Source organism: Sardina pilchardus, chromosome 16 (assembly GCF_963854185.1).
Source record: "Sardina pilchardus chromosome 16, fSarPil1.1, whole genome shotgun sequence".
NCBI lineage: Eukaryota > Metazoa > Chordata > Actinopteri > Clupeiformes > Clupeidae > Sardina > Sardina pilchardus.
The window spans coordinates 10,954,766-10,972,416 of NC_085009.1; the positions used below are offsets into that span (position 1 = coordinate 10,954,766).

At 40.5% G+C, this 17,651-nt stretch overlaps 3 protein-coding genes across 4 annotated transcripts in view; 2 read left to right on the top strand and 1 right to left on the bottom strand.

Moving 5' to 3' along the window:
• acadvl (acyl-CoA dehydrogenase very long chain) overlaps positions 1-1,541 on the bottom strand; it is a 29,185-nt gene extending 27,644 nt beyond the window's left edge. The window contains exons 1-2 of the mRNA XM_062515772.1: positions 1,055-1,541; positions 714-783 (exon numbers count right to left, since the gene is read on the bottom strand). Coding sequence (XP_062371756.1) covers positions 714-783; positions 1,055-1,128 — 144 coding nt within the window. The 5' untranslated portion in view covers positions 1,129-1,541. The remainder of the gene's footprint in view (positions 1-713; positions 784-1,054) is intronic.
• Positions 1,542-2,215: 674 nt separating this feature from the next.
• On the top strand, positions 2,216-9,371 carry cd68 (CD68 molecule). Of its 2 annotated transcripts, XM_062515750.1 has the most exons (7): positions 2,216-2,633; positions 4,865-5,145; positions 5,176-5,322; positions 5,476-5,595; positions 6,518-6,587; positions 7,995-8,165; positions 8,571-9,371. In XM_062515750.1, exons 1-7 carry the CDS (start codon positions 2,585-2,587, stop codon positions 8,708-8,710), a joined length of 978 nt encoding a protein of 325 aa, XP_062371734.1. In that variant the 5' UTR covers positions 2,216-2,584; the 3' UTR covers positions 8,711-9,371. The 2 variants fall into 2 exon arrangements, with proteins under 2 accessions (XP_062371734.1, XP_062371733.1); XM_062515749.1 differs by having other exon boundaries at positions 2,219-2,633; positions 4,865-5,322.
• Positions 9,372-9,530: 159 nt separating this feature from the next.
• On the top strand, positions 9,531-15,392 carry LOC134060150 (uncharacterized). Its single transcript, XM_062516765.1, has 7 exons — positions 9,531-9,644; positions 9,934-10,061; positions 10,180-10,275; positions 10,373-10,426; positions 11,219-11,380; positions 12,316-12,438; positions 13,992-15,392. The coding sequence occupies exons 1-7, from the start codon at positions 9,638-9,640 to the stop codon at positions 14,070-14,072; spliced, it is 651 nt and encodes a 216-aa protein (XP_062372749.1). The 5' UTR covers positions 9,531-9,637; the 3' UTR covers positions 14,073-15,392.
• The last annotated feature ends 2,259 nt before the right edge of the window (positions 15,393-17,651 follow it).

The window sequence follows — 17,651 nt, forward strand, 5'->3', positions numbered from 1 at the left end:
ACACCAAAGATTGTGTTGGATGATAACAGGTCTGGGAGTGGTAAAGAAAATGGAAGAAGGTAATCAAATATAAGATAACCAGGAAAGAGGGAATAACAATAACTTCAGCAAAGCTCTAAAAAGGTCTAAACAATGACATCTCTCACTTCAGCTAAATGCCCTCAGTCCACAATAGTGAGGAGTGGGGTCGTGATGCTCCTTTTAGCTAAGTCATTGTGAAACAACAGGAGATGCCAACTAGAACACAGAGTGCAGCCAAGGACACAAGATCCTATGCTAACATGGTGGCAGCATTTACAGCCACCTAAAAAATATGCTTCTGAATTAAGTCAAACATATGAAGTGGGGACTGGGAAGGGGGGATTTAACAACAACAAAATACAATCATGGCAGGAACACTCAGACATGTCTTAGGTATGTGCTTGTCCTGACGTCTACCTTCAACCCTTCATCCAGAATTCCCACGAGTCATGTGACCTCGAATGAACTTTACCCCATTTCCTACCGACACGGTGGTCGCCAGAGGACATGAACTCTGAGGACCAGACACTACAGCTGCGAATCTACAGGAAAGCCTGTAGTTAGGCTTTTTAGAGTTTGGACTGTTCATTATAGAACCAAACCATGAACAAATCAGCTGCCAACTAAAGAGAAAATACTGCAAAGCAAGGTCAAAGTACAGTTGCTGACATTTATTTTGAGTCATAGCATACCTCTGCTGCTTGGCTGACATAAAATCGGGCATTTTGAGCAGACACAGGGGCCCCCTTCTGATGTTTTGCCCTGCAATGTAAAGAGTGACAAACAGCACAAAATATAACAGTTAAAATACTTGACTTAACCACAGTTAATAAGAAGCCCAGTTAACAAAAAACAAACTTGTCTTGCTCCGTTAGCTGCTAAGACGAGATCCAAACAATATATCGATAAGTTAGCAGAACCATAGACTCTAGCCTGCTATACAGTCTATGAGCAGAACAGAACCGAATCAATGCAGTTAATGCTGACAAAAATTAAGCTGCTAGGATAGCAACATGACAGCATGAAAACTTACCCAGGGACATAGTTTGGTAGCCGCAACGCAGTGCCGCATAAAGCGGACTTCTGGCTCATCTGTCTCAGTAGCATTATTATTTTTATCGGGACGAGTTGGAAAAAAAATAAGAAGCTAGATTCTAGCTACTGCAAGAGAATGACAAACGGTTTGAGGTCAGATCTAGAACTAGTTGCTACCAAAGATTCTAGAACAGAGCTACCGTTACTTGGGCCAAGAGCTAAGGAACCAACCCTACGTTGCTAAGCGAAATAACTGACAGCTTCGGCTGGCTGGGTCGTCCTTAAATGACTGCACGGAAGCAGGTGGTAGCCTACAAAGCCAACTAACAAGAGTGCTCAAAATTATCTCCTTGGTTTCCTGCAACACAAATACGAATGTCACTCTTGATAACTGGATTTTTTTCATAGCCTATACGATGGAGCCATAAACACAACATATCACGGTTTTTAGTCAACGCTCGAACCAGCCAACCCAACTTCACCAAAACACTGAGAAAAGAATGTCCCACCCCTCTAGATGGCGCCAGATATGCTCCTCACGGACGCGCTCGCAGCACCACAACACGATCCTTCAGCACTAGGGGGATGACCATGGATGACCCGTACCCATAGATTATCTATGCCCGCACCTCTAAATCATAAAGAGAGATGGATCTGTCACTGCAGGAGTAGCCTGAGTAATGAATAGATTTTGACGGCTACCGAAATATAAGAGATTGTTTACATTGCCACTGGATGACAACTGAATCTGGAAAATAACATCTCTTAAAGTAAATTTAGGCTACACACCGACAGAAATGAAATAGGCATACTGGTTTTGGTAGGCCATAGGCCTAATTGATAGGGGAATCAACAGGTTTCATATTTGAGGGCCAAGTTTTAGCGAATTAATTTCCTCTAGTCTAGGCTGCCTAATTTTGATGGATGAAAGAACAGGCCAGCAACTCAGGCAAAACCAAGATAGGCCTATACAAAGCTATCGCTTTCAACTGACATATTGCATTAGGCAGGTAGGCTATAGTCTTCATCCGCTTTAATACGAGCAAATGAAAAGGGTTCAAGGAAATGCTACTCAACGTTTAATTTTAACCTCATTCGTCAGCTGACAACCTCCTTCCGCAATACGCACGCACCAGAGTAGCCTAAACCAGAAGAATACGCTCTAACTTCCTCGTACAGTCACATGCATTTTTGACTAATCACTTTTTTTTAGTGTTTCGTGATAAGTTGAGCTTTATAAGTGTGATGCACTTCTCAAAGCACGCAGCCATTTCAAAAGAGCCCACTTTTAAAGAAATTGAAACTTAGTGGAATAGACTGGTTTGGTAAACGGCTACATCCCTCAACTGTTAAGTTAAGCCTGCAGTTGCCCTACCAGTTCCACTTCCTAGCTCATGTTTAGTTTCGTTTCTCTCTCTGATCACTGGGCAGCTGCTTATTTTCGCAGTCAACTAGCCTACTCATCTCAGTGGAAAAAAGTTGGCATAGCTTGTCCGTCACCTCGGTTTGGCTCGAAGAAATCAGCAAAATGAAGATGGGAGTCTTTTTCCTGATTGCCACGTGTGTCCTATCCACAGGTAATGCTGCTTGTACATTTATATCAATTTAAGTAAATAATTGTTTTGTAATGTGTTTTATTGTGGCTATAGCCTAAACTGAAGCCTGAACCCAAAGTTGGGTTTGCAGGTCAGCATGACCAGCAGTAATTGGATCCTGATTTATTCCGTGAATCCCTTCGCATTGATTAAGAAACCATTTCAGCAAAAGCTAATCGACAATAACATTACCAACATGTTGATTTATCAGCTATGTGTCGTTACATTAGGTTAAATTAAGTATTAGCCATAGACTATAGGTCATAGCCTAAGTGCAGGGTCGACGTTTAGTCAGTTTACCCAGCCTTTTCACAGCTGTTATGATCAGAAAGATAGGCTATTTTTCACGAGTTTATATAGGGTTAATTAAAACATTAACCTTGTCTCATTCAAAGAGGGAAAAGAAGAAAATGTCAATATTTCCTGTCTAGTTGGATAGATGCCATACCTATCCATGTGATACAGACGATAATGATAATAGCAACGAAAGCAAATAGAAAGAAGAACTTGTCAATTAGACAAAGAAAACCTTTTCTGTCCATGACTCATATGAGACCCATCAGAATCCTGTAAGCCAATACAAAGCAAATTTATACAAATAAGCAAGCTCAAAACACTTCATCTTCTTCATCTTCATCTTCTTAATTTTCCAGGCACTTTTACTTCAATCATTTGTCACATTTAGCCATCTATTTAGCCAGCTCCCTCTTTGTCATCTTCTCACTGAAGAAAAAAACTGTGAGCCTATACTGTCAGGTTGAAAAGCAGATCACATGCCTTCTTCCTCATTGTGGCGTCATGCTGGGAAGTCCAATGTGGTTGTACATCACTGTTGTGTTATTTTTATTACCTTATTATTACCACTGTTATATTTAATTGGCCTATATATAACGGATATGGTAGCACACATAGTGTTAGGCCTACTGTAGCTACTTGTCTGGAACATGCGGATGTTTGGCATTACATTTGCGATTACCACTAAAATGATGTCTAACATGACCGGTTACATAAACATTGTTTATGTCCATGGCCATGACTGTCATTGGCTACAAATAAAGTCTGTTAAAATAAAGGTACCATATTAGATCTGAAAAAAGCTCTGTGACCCACCTAGAACGGTTCCGCAACCCATTTTGGGTCCCGACGCACCAGTTGAGAAACACTGCTTTAACCATTTTATCTCGTATAGGCTTACTTCAAGGTAAGGTCTTTTCTCTGCCTATAGGAACCATGACTGACGTACGTTGATTAGTCAAGCACAATGTAACGTGTCCTGCCCAAATAAGAGACACATATGCACCCAGCCACCCACATGATGCAAAAGAAAATGTCTTTCATCAGATGAGGCCAGGCCACCTTCTTCCATTGCTATAATGGTCCAGGTCTGATATCCTGTAGACTAGTGGACAGCATGGGCACCCTGGTTGGTCTGCGGTTATGCAACGCCATGCACAACAAACGGCGAAGTACTGTGTGTTCTGCACCTTTCTATCAGAACTTGCCATTCTATCAGAACTGTTTCAGCAATGTGCTCTTCGGCAAACCTTCGCTCTCCACACACCTTGGTCACCCATGGCCGTGCTGGCAGTTCACATATTTTCCTTCCATGGACCATTTTTGGTAGGTGCTCACCACTGTAGACAAGGAACATCCCACAAGTTTTGGAGTCTAAGAGATGGTCGGACATTTAGCCACAGAAGTGCCGACATGACTGCGGCACACTCCACTTTCAACGTAGGATTAGATTCCATTGGGTTCAATACAACCCCTCACACCGTAGCCGCTGAGTCGATTACGATACTACTTCTACTTTTGTTGGTGCCTCTGGATAAAATCCATTGTTTATCGAAAGTTTATCTGTCAAAACAATTGCCGTTCATGTGCGTGGCAAGTGACAGTGATGCCTATGTGTGCGAGCACTGTACAGGACAAAAACTGAGTTGAATGCCTTCCAGTTGTTAACGAGTTGTAAGAACGAGTTGTAAGAAATGTTACTGTTTGTTAGCAATTGTCTGTTGTTAGTGATTGTTACCACATATAGTAATACCCGTTTGTAAGTTGTAACAAAGCGTTAGGCAGAGCCAGTATTTTACAGAAACGTTGTAGAAACATATTGACTTACAAGTACAAGGAATGGTCCACTATCGTTCCAAGTGCAAACAGTCCTTTATTGTTTTCCTTCCTATTCATTTGTTTATCATTTCTTAATACAGCAATCACATCAGCCCGGGAGAACAACAAACACAAGCCACCGGGAACCCTTCATCCCCCAGCCGAGTTTACTAGTGTACAACCCCAACCCACAACAGCCAAAATAACAACCACTACAACCACCACCACAACCACCAAACCCATGACCACCACCAAATCCACGACCACCACCAAACCTACGACCACCACCGAACCCACGACCACCACCAAACCCACGACAACCACCAAAGCCACTGCAACCACCAAACCCCACACAACCACAAAATCCACCAAACCCCCTACAACCACAAAACCCACCACCCCAAAACCCACCACCACAAAACCCACCACCAAACCCGGCCCTGTGCCAGGTCCAACTCCGTCCCCTAACATCACTATGGGCAGCTTCAACTATTCAGAAGGAGACACGCTTTATGTTATGGCCCAGATGATACTTATGATCAAAGTGAATGACAGCAAGGTAATATGGTTTTGCATGGTTCTGAGAGTTGTATTATGTCTATCCTATACGGGGTGGGGGTGTGATTGTATAGGACATTGTGCTTCTTACGCATGCCTTTGACAGACTTTTGATTTATTGTATTTATTTATTATTCATTTATGTTCCTATCAGACTGTAGGTACGTTCATTGTCCAACCAAGTATGACAAAAGCAACTGGTGTGACTACTAAGGACTCCGTGAAACTCATCCTAACCTTTCATGAGGGCAATATTACATTTCTATTCCAAAGGGTAAGTAGTTGTACTGTATATGCCAAAATGAGTGTATTAGTACATGTCCATAACGAAACAAGGTTTGTTCCCTTTAAACTGATTGGAGAAACAATTGAAGAAAGCTTTTTCACATTACAGAACAATGAAGAAGCTGCTCGATAAAAGCTCAGTAGTTCAGTAACCTAGAAGGGATACCAAAACATAAGGGTGTGCCAGAATGCTTCCATCTTATATTTTAGTGGAGAGTAGTAGACACTTTCAAGAGTAAGGACTACAGTACATACTGTATGATTGTACTTGCCTGTGCTGCAATCAAACAAAGATACTTTATAAAAAAAAACCTCTAATAACAATATATTACAAACAACACAACTTATATTTTTTATCAAATGAATCTAGGTCATTCATTACGGGCATTTAGTTTAGCCAGAGAGTAATCATTCAGGGATCTTTGGTTTAACTGTGAGGAGGAATATCATGGCTCTTCTGCCCACCTTCCCCAAATGTTACAGCTGGCCCTAGAGGTAGGCCTACTGTAAACTTTTGTTGTGTTGACAAATAATGGCATACCGTCACGTTAAGTTTTAAGTGAATAGGTTTAAGAATTTCTGTGTATGAAATTGTATTGAAACTAACATTTCAGTTTTACAGTCAGTTGGGTTTTACAGTATTTCTTGTACTTTAATGAACCAAAGGCTCAGTAAGGGTGGTTTTACATGTTGCCCACTGTCTCTCACTTCAACACAGCCCTCAGTCATATTTTTTTTTTATTGCTTGTATATTGCTTGTGTTTGTCTAGGCTTAGTGCCAGTATGTCCTGCGTAGGTAGTTACAGTAGTCATTTGAGATAAATTGTACCTGTAAACCCTCAGTGACCAACCATTTTCACAACATAGTTTAATTTGGTTGCCCTGAAAGTTCCCTTCATGTCTTTGAACAGAACACAACCTCAAAGACTGTCTATGTCAGCTCTTTGCATATGGACCTGGCCTACGCTTTCAAACAAGCAGGTAAGCTTACGGAGTTCATTTGCATTTTCAGTGTTTACCAATGGTCATTGGACTTTGGACTTATCTGGTCACTGGCTTGGAGTTTGGTGTATTTAATATTGCTGAGATCACACAGTGTTAGACATGTTTTGCAGACTGAACAAATAATGATAGTCACAATAGTGTTACTTCCTTGTAAGACTACTATCAGAACATCACACAATATTCCCGTAACATGATCAGCTCATGGCATCAAACCTGTAGAGTAAGTTGAATCAACATCCGTCTTTTTTTGTATTATTGTCTTCGAGTCATCACATATGGTGAAGTTAATATAATTTTACATTACCACATTTTTGGCCAGTGACATAAGACATCATACAACCAATGTTTTTTTTTTGTCATTTTCAAATATACATGGTTGTTATTACTGTCTCACAAAGGAATGGAACAATATAATTATATTTATATGAAGCATTTTTTTATATGCATTACTGAAACCAAGGCAAGAAGATGGCTGATTGTGTGCTTAGTGAGTTGATGAGTACTTTTTAGAGGAGTCTTCCTTATGATACTGTTTCCATTGGAAGGAACCTTGCAATACATTCTAACAATTCCTCTGGATACACAAACAAACCTGCTTCTTGAACAAGATTACATGACACCAAACATATAGTTGAAGCGGACGGAACGGTTAGTAATGAAGGATCGCTGTTGATAAGGAAGTGTGTAGAGGCCGAACACACACCACTGGGTGTGTTCAGGCTTCAGTCAGAGAGGGTTAAAGCAGAGTAATGAAGGATCTTTGCTTCAGTCTTTCGAATGTTCAGAAAACCAACTTGCCATGTGAGAATTACTTTTAGATAAACTCAAACAACTCCAGTCAACAAATACCAACAAGCACAGGACGACAGTACACACTAAGTCAGCTGTTGGTGTTTGTTGACGTTTGTTTGGACAGTGTGCAAGCACCTTAAGCACTGCTGGTTCAGATCTTAAACAATACAATGTGTATTATCAGAGAGCTTTGAATAATAGCAATAGATCGTTGGATAAACATGCTCAATATTCTCTGAAAGTCAACTGGGGGGTTCGGTTTGGAATCTTTCTTTTGGAAATGGGCAAACACAGTTTTCCTACAAGCCCTAACTACACTGTCACTTTCAATAGACCAGTAACACCAAGGTCATGAACTCAATATTTAGGGATCACATGAACACACACACAAAAAAAAAAAAAAATGCAAGCTGTTTTGGTCAAATTATTATTATTATTAGTAGTAGTAGTATAGTGATACTGGTATAGATTTAGTTGCATTATCGTTGCCATCCTATTCCCACAACTTTTTAAAACCCCTCTAACTATGAGCAGTAAGTAACTGACGGTTGCCTTCACACAAATGGGTGAGCTTTCATTGTGCTTTTGCAGATAAGCAGACTTACAGCACCAAGAATGAATCACTGGATCTCTTCAAGGCAGCCATTGGCCACTCCTACTCCTGTAAGAACGAGTCCATCTTCCTCGGAAAGGGGATATACTTGGAAGTGACCCAGGATAGAGTCCAGGCCTTCAACTTCACTGCGAACCAGTTTGGCCACCGTGAGTAATACGAGACTTTGGTCTAAATCCAACAGCAAAAAAAAATGTGTCACTTTTATACTTACAACACAATTCATCAAATGCAAGATGCCTACTTGGCCTTTAATACAAATGTGAAGCAAACAGAATGACATATTTAGCCATGTATGTAGCCTGTAGTATGTAGTAGGCTAGGTGAAATGAACAGTTAGAGACCAGATGTTTGTTTTGAAGCACATTCAACTTATATAATCACAACAGGTCTTGGCACATAATACTGAATGGAAACTACAGCACACACTGTGTTGACTCACTGCTTATGAAAAATACTGTTGATGTATTTAGAAGGATGAGTGAACAGATTTAACTGTTATACTGTGACCACGTCATTCACTGTGTTTCATTGTACTTGTTCTTCTGTTCCAGCTGACCTGTGCAAGGCCGACCAGCCTGACTACACTGTTGCCATCGCTGTGGGCGTTGTCCTTCTCATCCTCATCGTTATCGTGATCCTTGCGTACATATGCAGCCGCCGACGCAGGTCCGACGGCTACCAGTCCCTGTGAGGAACGTGTGCGGGCAAAGGATACCAACCACCTCCGTCCGTGGAGCATCATTCATCCTCTCATCTCATCTGTAGGCCTAATGCTCCCTCAGCGTCCCAATGTGGAAGTCATATTTTGTAATCTCGACAGTTTACAGCTTTGTTTCTTTGCGCACTGTGTTATTAACTGATGTCTGTAGGATGCTATTGTGTGAACTGGTGTTGAGTGAAGGTCACTATCCTCATAAAGCACTGATTTTTGTTTTTTGTTGTTGTTGATTTGGCTTTTTCAGCTATAATGAAGTATTAATGAAAAAGGGATGACTGTCACTCACATCATACTAAAGGGAATCAAGATAGGTCTATGCCACAATATATTGTAAAACTTTGACAAAATAGTATTTCAGAACGACATGTTTTTCTGATTCAGTTCCTTACTCAAAGGGTATGTATAAGTGGGAATAATAATAATAATAATAAGGTGGTTGTTGCAAAGCTTTAAAGTTTTAGCCGTAGTGAGCTTATTTAAAGGCAGTCCTCAAATGTTATGAAGGGAATATATGCAAAGGCAAACAAAGACTGTATGCATTGTACACAGCTACAAACTGGGAAATATTTTGATTGTATGTTTAAAAAAAAGCATTTTCAATTTGTTAAAATAAAGAGCAACTGACTTTACCAAACAGGGACTTTTTGTCTTTTTCTTTAAAAAAAAACATTCACTTGTTTTAACTGGTCAGTTTTATGTTTTAACTTCATGTCTGACTCTGAATGAACACGTGGACAATGCGTGGATGCTGAAAACGTTCATTGAAAACTTTTATTCTTGAGTAGGCCTACCCCGGAGCGGATCGGAGCTGGGAGGAGTTCTACTTGGGGGACATTACAGTCCCCCAAAAGGGGCGTTTGTTTTCGGGAACAGGAAAGCAACTACATCAACAACAACGAGATGGAGGGTAAAATCGTGTTTATTCCTAGAAAGCTAACATTAGGATTACGTTTTAATGTGCATGAGGTAGGATACATGTATGAAAAACGCGATCCAGTGGTGTGACTGAGGGTACATGATGGCATGCGTGTGGTAGCTGCTGCATGATATTTTCTCTGTTACGAAATCACACAATAAATACATAGACGCGGGCTATAACTTCGATCAGATTAGCACATATCTAGGATTTCTATGTGTTATTCGGGTCCGTGTATATCTATGTGTTATTTGTTTCTTGCGACATGGAACCGGCTCAGCGCGGGCAGAATCGTACCCAAATTCATCTTCAGCTTCAAGCGACGCAGGACCGCTAGTTCAAGTTTCATTTCAGAAGGATCCAAACCGAAAACGGAAGTATCTGGAGTCAGAACCCAAAGCACTCGGGGTGTGTATTTGAGTTAACGTGTGGACCTAGCTACTACAGATCCCTTAAACTGTAAAATTACTAAGTCATATAATTCACACCGAGGCTATTTAATCAAAGCGCGCATGTTTCTGTTCAGTGCACTCAGATTGTACTCGCAATCTTCCTGGTGAACGCCGGTTTCCTCAATGGGACAACTTGGTTGAGTGTAATGGAAATCCTAAATGGAATCTTTGTAAGTTATGGATGACACCTGCCTGTATAGTGTTATAATAGTGTTTATAAAATTATAACAGTGTTTATAAAAACACTAACGCAATTTCTCCTTGCAGCCCATTATTGCTGGAAGTGTGGCCATTGCAGCACAGAATCTTTCACTACCAGCAGTAAGTTTTGGCAAGCCCATACCAACAAATTTCACCCATTATAGATGCCTTAATTTTAACCTTTAAAGTAAAGCCTTCTATAATTAAGTAGAAACGCCCTTAAGGTCAATTAAGGAATAAAAGCCTATAATGAATATCCCTTACTTTTTGATTTCCTCTACCCCCTTAATCAAGGAATCCCTGAATTAACACTTTAAGATAAAATAGAAGGCCTAACCTGACCTTAGCTACTCCCTTAATCTCAACACAAAAAGGGAACCCTTTACCTGATCCCCTCATGTAAGATTAACGGGTTTCATATCTTTAAAAATGTGTGCCGTGTTTTCAGGGGTAATTGAATGTAAATTTGCATTTCAGCCTATAGCCCATTGCAATAAGCAGGCAAATAAAGTGCACATCATGGTTAAAGGTGCACTATGAGATCTTGCATGTTTTTTAGAGCAATTTCATGTTTGTCTCAAATCATAGCATCTCCCTTTGATCAGCTTGCTGCCTGCTCCCTGAATACATTGTGAAAAAATCTGGTCTCTGGAGACAGCTGTAAAACTGGGGCTGTGAAACGTCCAACAAACACTTGAACACAGGCTGTGTACCAAAACATAACAAAATTTCAGCCAAACACCAAGATGTTTAGGGGACGAGTTGGGGGTTAGTGAGCATGCACATAACTTGATTTAGTAGCATGCATTGGAAAGTAGTGTTTTGTTTGTTTACGTGGAATGTCAACAGAAGTAACATCATTCAGGATCTCATAGAGCACCTTTAACTATTTCCACTCTTATTTCTATCCAGCTTAGGGGCTGTTTGGGACTGCAGATTTTCACCAGCATAGCCTGTGGAATCACCTTCCTGTGTAGGCTTACCCAGCTAGAAGACATGCATTATTATGAGTGCCGTTTTATGTCATACGAACTGAACGGAACGGTCCATCACAAAGCATGCACAATGTTGTTGGTGAGCAAAATAACGCTTGTGTTCCCTAAGATAACTTCTCCTACGAATATACACTTTTTTAAATCAATATTTAGGCTACCTCATATTCAGGAAAGGCAAGCAATGTCTCAACTGACTGGAACCCAGTTCAGCTGTCTGTTTCATTCCATTCCATTCTTCATCCACTGACAAAAATGTACAACCCTTTGGGATAATTGTAGGCCTACTTGTGTCATCATTAAACTGACCTATTTCAGTCATTTTTCAATTGACCATCACACAGTTAACAGTTCATCTACTTCTTCACTACATTATGCTGCATGTGTTGCCTCTCTTAAAAGATAAACGAAAAGGTTCAAAGATTTTCCAAGGAAACACAAAACTTTTGTGAGGGTAAGAGTAAACCATGGCGTAAAGAAATGACGGAAGGTTATCGAGCCTTTGAAGTGCTTTCCCTTGCATTCACTTTTGCATTCCTTTGTAATTTTGCACTGCCTCCCAAAGTAATGCGATGACTTGGTGTGAAGGCAAGAAAGCTACCTATCTTTGCCCTAATAAGGAGATCCGGTATCTTGAGATCTTTTTCTATGGGAAAATAACATGGGGGTTTTCAATTATCGCACCTGTTAAACTTTTGCGGGGACGAAGAAATTGGAAATGCAGACGTTTGGCACTACAAAGCTGTCCTCAAGTTCAGAATACCGTGATCTTCGGTAGGTGAAGACGGGACACTTCGATCTTTTGACCCAGAGCTAACTTACAATGCAACTTGCCGTTGGCAGTTAGCTTCAATTAACACCCGGATCTCCTTATATGGCCAAAGATGGCCGCTTTGGATCCTTTATATAGGCGAACTTCAGAGGTCTATTGAAAACATCAGCATACTACAGGTGCAGAGTAAAACCTTAAATTAGTCAAACCATTCGTTCATTCTTTTGTTTTGTTCCACTCGACAGCAGGCGGAGGACCATTATTCTGCTGAGATCAAAGTGGTCATGACAGCAGTTATCGGCATCTCTATCACACTGGCGGCCTACTGCTGCAAAGTCATCCAGTGCTGTTCGCCAGCCAGTTTTACGGTGAGTCCTTCCTGCTGATACACACAAACATACAGACCTACAGTTTGTGCTACCACACAACTCACTAAATAACAACTGCTGTAAACAGGTGTTCTCCAAGGGTAGCAATCAAAATATAACTCCTAGAGTCACTTGACAGTCATTCATGATCAGTACTGGTGGTTTAGGTGACATGTTTGCAGTGCTGTCTCCGATATTGATGGCATGTCTTTATTGATTACGTGCCTTTTGTATATGGTGGTGCCTTCAGGAAGGTTTGTTATGAAAGTGCCTTACAAGTAGGCTGGGTGAACCCTGCCTGACCTTCCGACGAATTTGGATTTCGCCCGATACTTTCGCCTGGATTTCGTCCCAATACTAATGTTCAATCTTAAAAGATTGAGCTTAGCATGGTGATAGCCAGGCTACCTTACAAGTGCCTTGTTGCTGTTACTTATCAGATACCTGTAATCAGGTTTCCATTCAAATAATTTGCATATAAGCAGTAATGAAAATGTGGCTAAAATATATATTTTTTAAAAGCAGCTATAGGTTCAAAGCTTGAGGTTGTCAGGGCTACCTGTATAGGGGGGGGGGGGGGCAGTTAATATGGCGTTAATATGGTTTTGTTTCTTTTAACTTGCATAAAATACTGCGGCTTAAACACAATGTGGCTTATATGCGGGAAAAAAATGTTTGGGTCATTCTGTGTGAAATCCCCCAGTTTCAGCAAAATTTGCCAGGTGACCTTCTCTGGAAAAATCTGAAAAAATCACAGGTGTTTGTGGACCAAACCAGTGCATAAATCTTGAATAGTATCTGTATAACTATGTAAATAACTCATTCAACTATGAACCATAAAATGTGTTTAGATTGGATATGTGCAGCAAACAAGTGACTCTCTTACTCCTCTACATTGACCTCCATTGTATTAAAAGAACATCACATGTGGTGCAAAGTGGTAATGCAGATCCAATACAAATTCAGTGGATTATTTCCAAAGATCCTATCTCAATAAGGAAACTGTCCACATGGTGAAATTAGAAGATGAAAATGGGCTTTTTTGAAAATCAAACAATTATCTGACAGTATGATAATGATAACATCCAAAGTGAATGCATGGACATGACCTTATAGTCCATATAGTCCATACAATATATGAGTGGGAAAAAAATCTGATGAATTTGTGTCAAACACTTTTTGAATGAGAATCCTTCAAAGGTGATGATGTCTTTTCACAAAATGAATTTATAGCCACAGAGAAATTACACAAGATACGTCTGATCTGATTGGATTTTATCATTCAATAGGAAAATGTGCTCCTGTTCACATACTGTAGTTTTTTTTGGAGAGGTTGACCTGTGAGCCACTGGGTGATTTGACACAGGATGACCGCTTTAGATTTTTTCATATCAACAGTACTTGATGACCTTGAGAAAATGGAGAGATATATGTGAAACACCACCAGATTCCTCCTTAAAGTCTGAAAATCATTTTACAGCCATTTTCAATTAAGTGGTGCATCTTAATTTTTTTTATCAGCTTCAACGGCTTCTGTATTTGCTCTGTTCCAGCCTGTGATCACTGTGAGCGCACCTCCGCCCCCCGAAGTGAGGAGAGAAGACCGAGAGGGGGAGAGCCCAAGCGATGCATAAGCCTGTTGCCAACGGATGCATTGATTTCTTTCCATTAGCCTACACTACACTATTTTACATTTTTATACTTATTTTTTTATACTTTGTTTACATCGTTTCCCCAAAAGGAAAATGAAAATGAAAATGAAAACCATATTTTTGAGACAGTGACTTTCTCTCACTGACTTCACTTAAGCTGATGCAATATAAACTACAAAAACAACATACGGTACCTGTAAGATTCTTGTATTACTAAAATTAACATTCAGTACATTACGTAAATAGTATAAGTATATATACTCTTCTGATCCCGTGAGGGAAATCTGGTCTCTGCATTTATCCCAACCTGTGAATTAGTGAAATACACATAGCGAGGTGAAGTACACCCTAACCCAAAGTAGTGAGTTGCCTGCTCAACAGCGGCGCTCGGGGAGCAGTAAGGGGTTAGGTGCCTTGCTTAAAGGGTCACTGCACCCTAAAATAGGTTTTTTGAGCTGTTGATTGATTGAAAATACTTATAAGTGGTGAACTGTACTATTACCAGGGTTAATATTGACAAAAATCGTGTTTCTCGACAAAAGTAACATTTCGTCTGATTTTGTATTGGAGATATTGCTCTCTCGCGCATACTACCGTTTGAAAACATGCCATGGCATGTTGGTCCAAAATACTACTGGAATGCTGACGTTGTCCTGCACTTCTAGTCCGACACTACGTCACCGGGTCGTTACAAATTAGGACTGAAACGCTCCAACACCTGCTGCCCTGATTAGCCTACCTGCGATAAGCCATGTCTGCAGCACTCATTCCCAGATTGACACGAAATCACCATTGTTGATTGGTTGCAGCAGTGCTGCACTCTCTCTCCAAATTTCAGAACGTCTCGCCCATTTTCAAAGCCGTTTTCAGAAATGTGAAGTGGGTGGAGTTATGGGGTGAAGTGACTCTTTAAGGGCACTGCAGCCGTGGATGTGGGCGTGGGAGAGCAACGCTCAACCACTCCCCCCGCCCACATTTTTTCGTACTGTTCGGGGATCGAACTGGCAACCCTACAAGCTCAAAGCCCTAACCGGCTACAAGTTCAAAGCCCTGATCAGTAAGCCACGGCTGCCATATAGTAGTGGTAATTCTGGCCTTTTATGGTCTACCTGTCAGAGTGTGGTTACATGCAAACAATCAGATTTTACACCGAACAAATGATTTACTTTGACTAAAAATAATTTAATGTAAACAGAGTTTTCCGATTCAACTCCAGTTTTGCACATGCAACCACACTGTGTGTAATCATATCAACATATTATGTACTTTTTTAACATTGTAAATAAAATCAGCTTTCAACTACTATGACTCACGTATGACGTGGATTAGGCCTACTAATTGTTGAAGTGACCCTGTGTTTAAGAGAACTCTGAAACCTAGATCCTAACACTGTGATGACACTGCACGTGCTGAATTAAAAAAAAAAAAAAACACGCCGTCTGCAATATTTAGTATCACTTCTGTGTCACAGTCACATTATGTCAACTATCAGAGTTCCCAATTTAACAGGGTTTCTCAAAGCTTGATACTCAAACCACGGGTGGTCTGCACGCTAGCAGAAGTGGTAAAACATATTTTATATTGTGATAGTCCTGACAGACTTCAACAAGCTGACAGTTTTGCAACACTGCTTAGCTACACTAGTTGACGCTAGATTAAAAATGATCAGCTTGACTGATGAAGGAATCTGGAATACAATTAGCGTAGTAACATTACTGTTAAGACAGGGTTAGTTAAAAGAAAATCAAAGGAAACCTCTAACACAAGTATGCGTATCCATACCGAACCATTTTGGTAGAGGACATGAGGTTCAATACAGATGTGTATCAAATGTCTTATACTGTATGCAGTTATCAACAGTAGACGTTTTTGCTTGCGAACCATGTTTCGTATTCAAATTACTACACAAACATAAGGCCTACTGTACCGAAAATTAACCAAACCATGACTTCACAACCGAGGCACGCACTTAACAGTGATTTTTGTCCCTAAATCCCTAAAAAATTTTGAAGAACTATAGACCTGTCTTGTCAAAGGTTCTTGAGAAAGTGATGTTCTCACAAGTTTCTGACTTCCTCTCAGAACAACCGATTAACCGATTAAGCAGTATGGTTTCAAGAGAGTCATACTGTAAACCATGACATTCTCTTCTACATAATCTGAGCTGGGAAAGCTTTTACGTAAGGGATAATGTTTTGCCCGCAGGTCATTATCGGAAAAAAAGTCCTGACAGGACAAACAGGACTCAAAAGCATTCAAGTGAATGGAGCATTCTACAGCATTATGAAGAGTCGTGTAATAACTGGTTTGAATCCTACCTTACAGGACATACATTCAGCGTGTCTTGGCAAGGACAGTTATCAAGTTCTCACCACAGGTGTGCCTCATGGATCTGTATTAGGGCCCCTTCTTGTCTCTCATCCACAGAAACGTGCACCAGTCCAGCACACATCCATGCAAAAAATTACACGATTACAATGGGAAAAAATAAGGATATTACAAAATACGTCCCACAATAAGTAGTTAATCACCATCATTTGCAAATTGGTGACGACTGTTAGAAGTGATTAGGTGAGAGGCAAGAGGCACATATGGAGCACAGCTGAAGATGCACTGTCAAGAGACGTAAGCAGTAACTCCTCTGCAGTTTAAATGCCCTTAGGTTTTTTATTCAGTCATTCGAACATTATTGTAATATGTGCTGCTTTTTTCAGGCTATTCTTTCGATGGTAAGTCAGTCAATAGTGAAAGTAACTGTATAACTGTTTTGTGGTTGACTTAAGAGACCACGGTGAATAGTCAATTTGATAGTTTCAATTTGCCAATGAGTTCAAATAGTAGACGAGTGCAGATGCATGTAGGCTATATACTCTACTAGGTTATACTTAAGCATGGTTTAATTTAATACCTGTTCCATAATGGTCTCACGTGCAAGCTGATTCCTTCAAATGCGCTGATGACCATCAAAATACCGATGTGCTGTTTTAAGTCGCACGGCTTGCTGTTAAAGGGAATGACAGAGGTCACTCTCATTGGTTTAAAGGAAATCACGTCCAAAACCACGCCCATAGCTGATTAAGAAACATAAGGCCCGCCTTCTTGCACCATGCGCTGGACGTTTGATAACGTTTCAGAACCAAACCACACCCAATGTGGATTGGACAAACCCCGAAATGTGTTTAAACTATATACCAGTGACCATGCATCTAGATGGGCAAAATATAGCCCTGTATCTCCACCTGATGACTACCGTTTCAGATTGTATTTCTGTATGCATTAAGGATATTTCAGTCTCAATGAAAGATTGACACCTTAATCACACAAATGTGGCTACAAAGGAGAGAGAAACTAGGCCCTGCTCCTCCAGCAGGCCTCAAACCAAGTGGCTCAATAGGGCCCAGGCACACGCGTTGCATTCTAGGAATATTGCCACCATGTTGGTAGCGCACCAAACGTAATAATCTATTCATTCAGATGCAGAAGACAAGAAGCAGAAAATGTATAGATTTAGCGATTTTTTCCTCGTGTGATCGTGGGTTGCGCTGTTACACCCCACTACAC

Coding starts and splice junctions, on each gene's coding strand:
- cd68 (XM_062515749.1), top strand. CDS start 2,585: ATGAAGATGGGAGTCTTTTTCCTGATTGCCACGTGTGTCCTATCCACA. Junction 5,323..5,475: donor TCAAAGTGAATGACAGCAAG/GTAATATGGTTT, acceptor TGTTCCTATCAG/ACTGTAGGTACGTTCATTGT. Junction 5,596..6,517: donor TTACATTTCTATTCCAAAGG/GTAAGTAGTTGT, acceptor GTCTTTGAACAG/AACACAACCTCAAAGACTGT.
- LOC134060150 (XM_062516765.1), top strand. Junction 10,276..10,372: donor AAATCCTAAATGGAATCTTT/GTAAGTTATGGA, acceptor TTCTCCTTGCAG/CCCATTATTGCTGGAAGTGT. Junction 12,439..13,991: donor GTTCGCCAGCCAGTTTTACG/GTGAGTCCTTCC, acceptor GCTCTGTTCCAG/CCTGTGATCACTGTGAGCGC.